At 33.9% G+C, this 11,572-nt stretch overlaps 1 protein-coding gene across 1 annotated transcript in view; it reads right to left on the bottom strand.

Moving 5' to 3' along the window:
• Positions 1–10,257, bottom strand: part of CCDC73 (coiled-coil domain containing 73) — a 54,635-nt gene extending 44,378 nt beyond the window's left edge. The window contains exons 1-2 of the mRNA XM_068685087.1: positions 10,113–10,257; positions 1,309–1,380 (exon numbers count right to left, since the gene is read on the bottom strand). Of these exons, the coding sequence (XP_068541188.1) occupies positions 1,309–1,380; positions 10,113–10,244 (204 nt within the window). The 5' untranslated portion in view covers positions 10,245–10,257. The remainder of the gene's footprint in view (positions 1–1,308; positions 1,381–10,112) is intronic.
• Between the last annotated feature and the right edge of the window lie 1,315 nt (positions 10,258–11,572).

Genomic DNA, 11,572 nt, shown 5'->3' on the forward strand with positions numbered 1-11,572 from the left:
TTATAAGCCAAGAGGAGAAGCTGTCTACTACCTGAACTACAACTGAGGTCAATGTAATTTTTGCATGCAGAAACCATGAGGTCACAAATTCAGGCTACATCTCATACTTTTGCATTTTCATCTTCCTGGATCTCCAGAATTAGAAGCATAATTCGTTCTTTTTAAGTTCCAGAACTTTACATATGTGCTCACCTGAAATTCCTATGAAGATCTATGACTTGTTGCTTACATTAGGTTTGCCAATTAAAATCCAAGCGTGGGGAAAAAAAAACAGAGCTTATCTAACTGACTCTAAGTTCCGTCTTTTTAGAAATGGTAAATTGAATTGTTTTTCAGGTCTTGGAAAGAAGGGAAGTCATCCCTTTTGAACCCAAATTATTAAAGACTGCAATGCTAGGTTAAGAAAAGCAAAGAAGGGTTACAAATTGAAAGCACTGTTGCTTCTACAAATATAAAATGTTTCCTGTTTCTGCGCACATATATATCTTCCATGAAAAAAACACAGAGTTAGGATTATTAATTTAAGATGGTTAGTATGAACTCCAAGACGAAATAGACTTCCTTTACTACTAAGATGTTAAATATCCCAAGATCAAGGATAGAGCTGAAGTTATTGTTTTTTTCTGTGATCGTAAAATATATAGAGTGAAGCCTTTTATCTTGTGACCTAGTGACAGGGGTCATAGGTTTGATTGTATTAGAGAAGGGAATGGATTTCCTATGAAAGCATAACCTCAGGAGCCCAAACCCTAAAAAGAATGTTAGATTCATTTTACTGAGAACATTCTGAGCATTTAAAAGCTGACATAACACTTCTGAGTATGTCTAACCTGTAAGTTACTGTTTAAAATAGCTTTCTTTTTTTTTTTTTCCCTGTATGTATAAATCTTATCCCAAAACACTGCAAGTGAAACTGTTTGTACAACTGCAATGGTACTGGCACTTGCCAAAGCCAATCACACTACAGAGATGCTGCCACGTAGCTTCCCCCAGATTAATGTGTCAAGATGCCTCATGTTGAGGTGATGGGACATTTCATTGAATATTTACATCCCTTTTATTTGAAGATTTCCAGTCATGCCAAATATTATGATGGGATTATTCGTTAAGCAGGTTTTTAGATTGGGCATAATCAAAATCTATATGAAAACAACAGAAAGACTGGAAAAACTATCATATACCAGGTTTTACTACTAGAAGTGACAATAGCCTTAAGAAAGGGAATTGTACCATACTACAATTCATATTAGTATTATCTTAAAATCAAACCCCAACAGTTGAAATAATATAATCATTTAAGACAGTTACCTTCTGCCATTCAAGTTCCTGTTTCTCTACAACAATTTTGCTTATTTGATCTTCATAATTTATCTCTGTTTCCTAGTTAAAAAAAAAAAAAAAGTGAAAATTTAAGACAGTTATTGGCAAATCAGACACCAACATAACTTGTGTAGTCTTACTCTTTTTTTTTTTTTTTTTTTACAGTCCATTACACAAAACAGTATGTGTATATACACTGCACAGCAAGAAGGAAACAACAGTTTTGTGTATGTGGTGAAATGGCAGATGGCTATCTGCTAAGCTATCTAACAGCTTGGTTGTTTCAGTCAGAAAGCTTGCAGAATAAACAACATAGATTAACATGCACAGTGGAACATTAGGAGCTAGGAATATAGCTCTCAGTTGGCAGAACAGTTCAGTTCCCTCTGTGTACGTATTCTCTTATGCATCTTAAAAAAAAAAAAAAAAGACTCAAAGACAATAAAACAGACTTGACTTTACTTCACAGTTAAAAAATAATTGAATATCCTGATCAATCAAGTCACAATATTGAGATGAAAAGAAATTCAGCAAGCTGCAACAAATGCATCAAGAATCAATTATTAATCAATGATACAGATAATCATGGTAATGAGTCAGAATCTTTGGGACACTAACAATTTCACAATGACTTCATTCAAAGTAGACTGTTTACTTATTTATTTTGCCATCTCCCACAACAACTGAAAATTTGTGCCAGCTATTCTGTTCTTATTATAGAAAGTGAGATATTTATCCTGACATTTTCTGCCAAGAAGCTTGCTGATTTATCAGATCAATATAAAAATTTAAAGATAATTCATGGATAAATGGCACATTTTTGATGAGATGAGCTACCTGAAAGTCTTAGAAGAACATTATTGAAGTCTAAAGTTCCTTCACAATCCAGAAGATGGACAAAGAACAATTAGGAAGGTGTGTTACATCTCCTGTGCTGACACAAGCACCTTGTCAAGAATAAAACTGCTACTGTGACAATAAATAAGATGCATCTGCTGTTAATCATAGTTCCTAACAAGTTATTGTTTTCCCGAAAGACTGTGGTATTAAAGTCAGATTTTCCTAATAGAAATCACCTTCCCTTGTAAGTTTTTTTTTTTCCTTTTTAAATAAAAATACAAGCATTGGCCTTCTTTTACAAATACCATACTCAAAGGAAAAGCAACAGATTCTCCTCAAAAAAAAAATTAATCACAACCTCTCTCAAGAAAAGTACATAGGCTGTTTATGTATATCACAATAAACAACTCACTGCTGTCCTGTTTATATAGAGAGCCAAAATAATATCCTTTAAGGGACTTAAGACCTAGAGCTATGCTAATGTGTTGCTCTGAGCTTCAGAAGGCCGATTTCCTGCCTTTTCTCTGCAGTGGTCCTTACCTTGAACAAGTGACTACATTAAGGTTAAAAAAAAAAAAAAAAAAAAAAGGAGAAATTAATCTCTTGATACCTGTTAAGTAAAACTCCATTGAATTGCAATACCATTAACTACTGTTATGTGCCATAAATTACAAATTGAGAAAACAAACTACCGCTAGGTGAAGTAAAAAAAAAAAAAAAAAAAAAATCAGAAACAAGAGAGAAAGAAAGTGAAGGTTTTCCTCCTTCCTGTCATGAAGCAGATAATACAAATATTTGGCTGCAAAGAATGACATATGCTGCAGCTAAAACATGCAATTCTTCCTAAAACCCTGTGCAAAGAAGAGGTTTAAGTTTTAAGTACAAGGATATTTATAGCGCTTCAATTTGTGTAAGAGCATTTTAAACAAGGCTTTGCAACCCTTTCTCACTTAGTGTAACATTTGATCCACTGTATTATCAATAGAAATAAAATGGCAAAATATGTCCCAAGGTGATTTAACATAGGTTTTTGACAGTGACATCTTTTATAGGTTTCAGGGTCAAAACTGACTTCCTTGATTGCCAGGCAGTTTACAGGCACATGTGTGGACAGAAATAACACACACTTCTACCCACAGGAGGCTACTCCTAAATATTTCAGGAGTTACCTGTTGGACCTAAAAGCATGCCTCTATGCTTGTGTCAATGTTACATGTAAAATATTAAACATACATTTTAAATTAAAATTTGGTTCACAGTGAACTAGAGAAGTTGTTTAGATTTAGTTCCTATGATATGTACTTAACAGGTTATAGGTGGAAAAGATCCCTAAAAATTTCTTATGCCTTATGGTAAAAAAAAAAAAAAATAAAATAAAATAAATTAATTAATAGAATTGAAAAGATAACAGTGTGTCTCTTTTCTGCCTTAACAAATAGTACTTCAGAGTTGCAATGGCTTTGTTTTCCCATAATAATCTATAAGCAATTAATGATAATACATTCTAAGTTCCCTGGAGTGACAAAAACAAACTAGGTTGACTCACAGCTTCTTACAAATCTTAAGCAATTTGTGCCACTAAACTACAAATATTATTAAAATGATACATAATTAGCAAAAGTTTTGTACTGAAGTGTAAGATCATAAAATCTGACCCTTAAAGTGGGTTACCTAAATTATTCCTAAACTAATAAAAATGCACTGCAGTTACAATTCTTCCCAGACTTCATATTTCTGCCACTCCCCTGAGCAGGCACCAGCATATCCAGAGGACAACTAACCTGGGAGAAGGATGCAGCCAGTTCTCCCACGGACCAGATCGAGCCTGCTGGAACACAAATATTTGTACCAATGCAACAGAAGTAACGGGAACACATTGCTGCTTGTGATGTAGCAAGGACTCATCCACACAGACAAGAAGACTGCACCCAGAATATCAGAAGTGCCTGTGCAATCGAGTCCTAGTGTGCTTTTTCATAACGTGCTACCCAGTTTTTCAAGAATATTCATTATTTTGAAAACATGAAAAGTAGTCATTCTATGATTATTACATTTTTTCAGATCTATGAATGTAACTCTCTCATTCTCTTCTTAGTAAACTCATATAGTTTGCTATATTTGTTAAAATGAAAGCCTAAAATTATTTTTTTCTTGTAAATTCTCTGAACTGTGATTAGCTTCAGAAAATACAACTCTGAAGATAAATTGATAAAGAAAAAAGATTAACATATGCACTTGGATTCTGACCTCACTAAAATTAATAGCAAAAATATCACTAATTTCAATAGTTGTTGGAGATCAACAAGTACCTATCCATATGAAACTCATGAAATAAAGGGAAAGAAAAAAAGCAGCAACACAATAGTGTTATAAATTTCTGACAAAGCAAACTTCCATTCATATACACCAGGCTTACTTAAATGTAACAGTTACCTAAATAAAACTAAGCCTTTAGTATCTAGAAAATAATAGTAATAATAGTACAAACTAATAAAAATATTTATATAAAAATTTGGATTGGAAGACTATTGTAATCAAGCATATATACCATTTCAATTTTAAAATGTGTATTTTAAATCTTAATGAGTACACAAATTGAAAATTTTACAGTTGATCTTGGAAACAGCATGTAAAATTTAAGCCCTAATTATAAGTAATAACTGCCATATCCACACCAAGTCCTTTACATTTAGCTACATAAATAGAGATTTGAAAACAGCATTAAATTCCACTTAAATGAGCTCTTTGCTTTGAAACCTAAGGATAGGAACTGAAGTCCTCTAGGGGAACAACACTCCAACTTACTCCCAGATTATAAAGGAAAATCTGGAAGCTCTCAAAAATGTGTATATATGTGTAACTACTGTTGAAAAAAAAAACAATAAACATAATAAATACTTAAAGTGAGAATGACAATTATATGATAAGCGTTTTCATGTGAAACCACTAACAATTATAAGCCTTATCCATCATTTTTACTTCTTTCAAAGGACATTTATAGTTTACCCATTTTGAAGTGAAGGCTTTTAAAACTTGCGAAGCAATTTTTTAAAAAGTTCCTACAGCTGTTTAATAAGACCCAAACATTTTTGTTATACTTGGGAGCATAACGTTGTATATAACTTTGATGAGGTATCAAAAAAACACAAAACCTTAAAAGTGTTCATTTTTTATTAGATGCCTTAGGACTACATGGATTTAAGTGTTTTTATAAAAAGACTACCATAACAATAAAAGAGGAGTAATTTGATGGTTTATTTACTCGTTATAACCTTTAGAAAGTGTCAAGCCTTCTTTAAAGTGTTTGCTTCAGGCTGTAGTTTTACAAGATGGGCTGTGGATTGGTCAAGCCCCCTCGATTCTTGACCCTGAACAGATTTAGGAACGGAGTACAGCTGGCTCACGTCCAAGCAGCCAAAACTGCTGTTAGGTACTTTTATTATCTTTTTTGAACTCATAATCTACCTCCTACGAAATTGCACATCCAATTTCTCATGCAGCTCAATCAAATAGTACTTATAGAAACTACAGTTTGTTTGTTTCATGCTATAATTAGGATATCCTTCATGAACTAAACAGTCAAGCACAACTTTTAGAAGACTGCATGGATACTCTTAAGTTCCTCCTCTCACTAATTTCCTCTTTTTACTCTATCGTTTAAAAAAAAATTGCAAATCATGCTCATCACTATACTTATTGCTTGCTGGCTGTTTGAATTGCAATAAATCTCACCAAAAATCTTTCATTTCCCTGACATCCTCTTCAGTTTTACCAGTCATTTCTGCCTTATCCCCCTTCTAAAAAAGTAGCTGCCCCCCTCATTGACTCAAGGTACAGTATTGAAATATCTTTTTTTTTTTCTTCTCCCCATGATTCTACTCAAAGAAGATTAAAGATACCTGAAGTCCAGGCTCTTTTGCAAGCAAGTATACTTATATAATAAGTATATATATATAAGTATATATAATAATATAATAATAAGTATATATATATATATATATATAACAGTATACTACTGTTAGTTTAGGTCTAGATATAGTACAACCAGTATGACCATAACTGGCAAGTCCACCAATGTTTTAATACCTCTAATAAGTCAAGCTTAGTCTTTATGGTTCGCTTCTCCTGATGAGCAACTTTATGGTTTTATCAACTTAGTCTTCAGTTAGTATTGCAAACACCAATTTATCTTCTGGGCATAAGTGTCATTTTCAAATACTAAAACCTACTGCTTTCCATTTGCATCTCAATACTGAAGTCCACTTGCCCAAGTTATCTGTGAAGCACTGCTAAATTCGTTATTTAGCCCTGCTAGAACAACTACACACACCTCCATTCTGGAACAGGCTAGCTCAGGTTTTGCATGGCACTACACTGTGCAGTGCAAACCCCTTCAGATTTTCCAGAAAGCACAAGTATGTTTTAGGAATGAAGGAAAGAGAAGAGAGTGGTTAAAGTGGGAAGAGCTCCTTCATGACCTCTCTGTAAGAAAACCTAGGAAAAAGAAAAAAATAGAAAAAAAAAAAAGAAAACCTAGGCCCCTGTTCTGAAGAAGTTGGATTAGAATAGCCAGAGGGGAATGTTTATTCTTGGTAATTTATTCTTGGTAATTTTTACTGAACAGAAGAAATCTATTACAGAGTCCACAGTATTAAACTGACATTCTGATGTCCTGGTTAACAATCAGAAAGGGCTTCAACAGGTGCTTGTTTTCAGGTATAGAATCGTATCACTGAAACTTATCCCTTGTACTAAAGAAAAACACTAGTAATTTTTTTGAAGTTGTCACTAAATTCAGTCTTTTTTGTTTGTGCTCAGCTAATCACCACCTACACTTCTTCAACTGTTACCAGAAATCCCCATATCCTCTGTATTAGAATACATTTCTATGCAAATCAGGAAGAACACCCTCAATTTACATTCACATTTTTCCCACTAAGGATGTTCTTCTGTATATAGGCCAAGAAAGAAATTCAATGCACAACATACGCACTTTCTTGTCCTCATAAACATTGTCTTCAAACCTACTGTCACTGTTCTATACACATCGTACTTCAGGAAACATAAGAGACTTCCGATTTCACTTACTTCACAGCAACTTTATAGCATTAAATAGACGATATTTATCTGTTAAAAAGAGGATTGCCTCATATTACTCAATGAAATTAGGCCAAATGATTGCAGAACAATGCTGAGCCACTTTGGAACAAAGTGATTTTTAGTGGTGAATACCACATTCATTTGGCTGATTGGTGCGTGATGAGTGGGACAGCTGAAGCATCAAAAAGAGAAAAGGACATTCAAACCCTATCCCTGGGGGAGGGGGAAGTAATAGTTTAAATATATACATGAATGCAATGAGAAGCTACAAAACCTACGTCTGTTCATATTAAGAGCACATACTCTCCAAACAGACTAATGAATAAAGTGAAGCTCTACTAAGTTTAAGTAATGCATTGTCTACAACAAGCATGTGCACTCACCATCGACAAACTGGGACTGTATCTGTAAGATGACAGAACACTCATTTACTTGAAGAAAAAAATTAGAATTATGAGCAAATCCTCCAAATTATTTTTGAAGTTAATTACAACTGTACATGTAACAAAGTAAAAAACATGCTTTGAAGTAACTCAATGCACTTATTTAAATAAGCACATTCAGAAAAATCAAAAAATCAATTTTATTGTATCGAGTATGGATTGAATCAGTTCACAAAATATTTTACTATTTGTCTAATTTTTAATCTAACTAGCTTTGCACAGATTATTTCACCTGTGAATTTATTTTTATAAGTTTGAATTTATACTGCAGTACAACCTTATCCAAGTTATTCAAAGCAGTTTATTAAACCCCAGATATATGGTAGTTCCTGTCATGAAGAGAATCCTGTCCAAGTGACAAGCAAGATCAACAAAGGGAAGAGAAACAGAAGCAAACAGATGTAAGATCTCTCATCTAAGGTCAAGCCATAGGTCAAATACAAAATCGAAAGAAAAACCCATTACACTTGGCTATACTGCCTCCACTGGGTTATCAATTTGCTACAAGCCTCGCAAGCAACTTGGAAACGAAGTTTGAAAAACAAGTGGCAAAGGAATCAAGAAACCAGTAGAGCTTTAACTCTGCTATCTATTTAGCAGATGACATTGGTTTAGTTTAGTCCATTTTGTCATCGTTCATAGGAAAACTACCACAATGCAAGACAAGCACTGCAATTCTCTGAGTTCGGATTGTATTTTGGTGTGTGCACTACCTTGTCCTCAGGATTGAATATAAATTTACAGAATAATCCTGCAGTGATTGGATTTTTAAGACTCTTAGAGCCAAAATCACCAAAGGATTTTGTAGCACTGTTCTTTTAAAGCAAAACATCTATAAAGATTCTACTTTAAAAAAAAAAAAAAAAAGAAAAAGTGAGTGGCACTATGAATGGCCATATTATTTTATTACCACTTCATGTTCAAAATATTAAAGTTTTATACTCCAATTTTCAAACATACTAAGCCAACAGACCTAAATTGATCATTAAACCCAACAAAAATGCATGCAGATACACTTTAGGCTTTCCAGTTGACTAGGTGTAAAATGCTTAATTTTTTTGACATACAATTCTAATTAAAAGCAGGTAATATTTTTATTCTATTTTACTTTTTTTTTTTTTTTTTTAAGGAAGGTACAGATGTTTTAGCAACTGAGTAGCATGTCTTATCTATGGAATTGGTTCTTGGAATTAACATCAACTTTGAAATGTAAAGAACCTTTAACCAAAAAATTGCTTACCCTCTTGAGGCAACATTCTCTAAAATACATCACTTACTATTGTGATATAGCAGACACAAAAGAGAAAGACAAAAACAAAAATATCCCCAAAGATGAAGTCCATAGCACTACAAAATTTTAAGACTCTGACAAAAGATATTAAAAACGTGTAGTCATGTTAACAACATAAATGGAGTCTAGCTAATATCTTAAGGTACACTTCAGTAATAATTATAGAAGGTCTTCAGGCTTTAATTTTTAATACAAAAATAGGCTAGACTAAACATCATCATTGTAATAAGAGTTTAGGGATGAAGCTGTGGTGAATTTCAACAATACTGCACCAAAAAAATGGGATTGTGCACTTTTCCTTTGATTTTTTATGGCCGTTATTCTTTTGTTTATATTTTTTAAAGAGAGGATTACAGCATTTAACTTAGATCAAAATAAGCATACATCAAACATGTCATCAATACTAATATTTTAAAGTAATAATACACAGCTTTTGAACAGGTCAAATTCATCAAATGAAGAAAGACATACTTTAGATCTTCCAAAACAAAACAGTTCAGAAATGCTAACGGAAGAAATAGAAGAAAAAGCGTGTACCCATACACAATTGAGAAATTAACCACAGAAAAACATAGCTGCCTTCAATAGTGCAGAAACAATTTCACCTTAGTACTACATAATGACCCTACTCTTATTTCAAAAATATCCCCTACCCCACCATACTCATATACCAGTATTGTAGGGCTCTAACCTAGTAGTTTAATCCTTGATTTACCATGTGCTAAACAAGAAAGACTTATGGAGTTGGCAACGACTTGGATTAGCTTTTCTTCCTTTCCTTATCAGCAGCCACACTGTAAGAGAAGAAACGACTACAAGGAAATACAGAAGCAAAATATAGATCACTTTTGTATATAGCCTGGTGATCAACTGTAGCAGCCTGTACATAATTATAGGAAAGTCAAATTCATTATTTCCATGCAACCCTGTTGTCTTGTGCAGCCTACACAGAAAATTTCAGTTATGGACACTGTGTAAGCCCACGTGATTTTTTAAAAGCGTATTTGTAGTTGGTGAATTACTTAAAATACAGTATGCAATTTACCTATACCTATGCAATGCTTTCTGTGATTACATACAGGAAGACAGAAATAAAACATCAATATAAAAACGTTTACCCTTCTTATACGCAGTTCTTCTATAGCCTCCAATAAACTTGTTTTAAAGTCCAACAGTCGAATGGAAATCAATGTCTCTGAGGGACTCTGAAGACTGGAGTCAAGTGTCTGTGGTTTAAAGTCTTCATCCATTCTTACAGATTGTCTGCAAAATAAAAGCATACATTTCCTCTTCAGTTTATCTTTAAGAGGATATTCAAACCGCAAAATTGCGAATGTGGAAGCAGATTTTTTGAAAAGAATAAAACCACTCATTATAGCTGTTAAGCAATCACTTTTTTCCATTATAAATCTGTGTGTAATATTGTAAAAAACAAACAGCTTTATCATTCATTTGCCATACTCTTTTTTTTTTTTCTCTCTTTATTTTGGGCTTGGTTTCAGTTTTAAATGAAGAGTGATGAGCACAAAGGAAGTAGAACTCCTCCCTCCCAGAGCTACTGCCCTGCACTGGCATGAAGGTACTGCAACTAACACGGCGAGCCATGAGAAGCCTAACACTGCCTACCTCACGGTGTTAAAAGTCATACATCAGGCTGGATTTTAAAGATCTTCCAACTGACTTGAAATAATGAACTAGAGGTAATATTTGGGATTTCTGCTTGTAAGAAGAAAACTTTTCCTTCTATTCCCGTGAGATCACTATCAACTTTGGGGCTTTAAGCTAGCTACACCAATTGTTGTTGAGTAATATTAGTGCAACTCTTCTAAGACACATGAGCCTTCCCAGGGACAAAGTTTGTTTTAGTGACACCAGAGAGTACTACAATACTTTTGTCACTTTTGTAGATCAAATGATGACTGAAAAGGTAACAGTACATATTTCATTGCATTTTGCAGATTTATTTACCTGTCTATATAGACAGACACGTATATACACACAAGACTTCATCTTCAGCAGCGTGCTAGAATGAACCCAGTCACGTACACGCCTTCAACGCAGCCCTACCCTGTCCCCAGAGAACTCTGTGGGGGTTTCTGCACCAAGAGCTGAAGAGGCTGGGGCAGAGCGCAGGAGTTACGACCGACCTGGCCACTGCTGCACAACCCTGGGGAAGGAATTCCTGGAGGAAGAGAGGAGACCTGGTCTGTATCATGGGGCCATAACAACCACAAATCAGGACACACTGCTTTTTCTTCTGTTGTCTAAATAAAACCCTAGCATAGATCAAATTTAAGCTGCTTGATTGTGGATAATTGATTGATTTCTTGCTCAGTTGCCCCACCACAAGAAGTTATTCCAACTAAGTTACTGAAATTATGGTTTTGCTAAAAAACAGGAAAAGAGTCTGAAATATTTAAATTACTTTGTTAGCATGAAAATGTGTTTGAAGGACTTCTAAAGAAAAAGAGATGCACGAAAGTCTGAATAAGAACAACGTACAAACATGTACAACTTCAAGCAATTTTTTTTTTTTTTTTAATTAAAGCCCTAGTTAAAAAACACTTGTAGCCAAAAA

Source organism: Anas acuta, chromosome 5 (assembly GCF_963932015.1).
Source record: "Anas acuta chromosome 5, bAnaAcu1.1, whole genome shotgun sequence".
Lineage (NCBI taxonomy): Eukaryota > Metazoa > Chordata > Aves > Anseriformes > Anatidae > Anas > Anas acuta.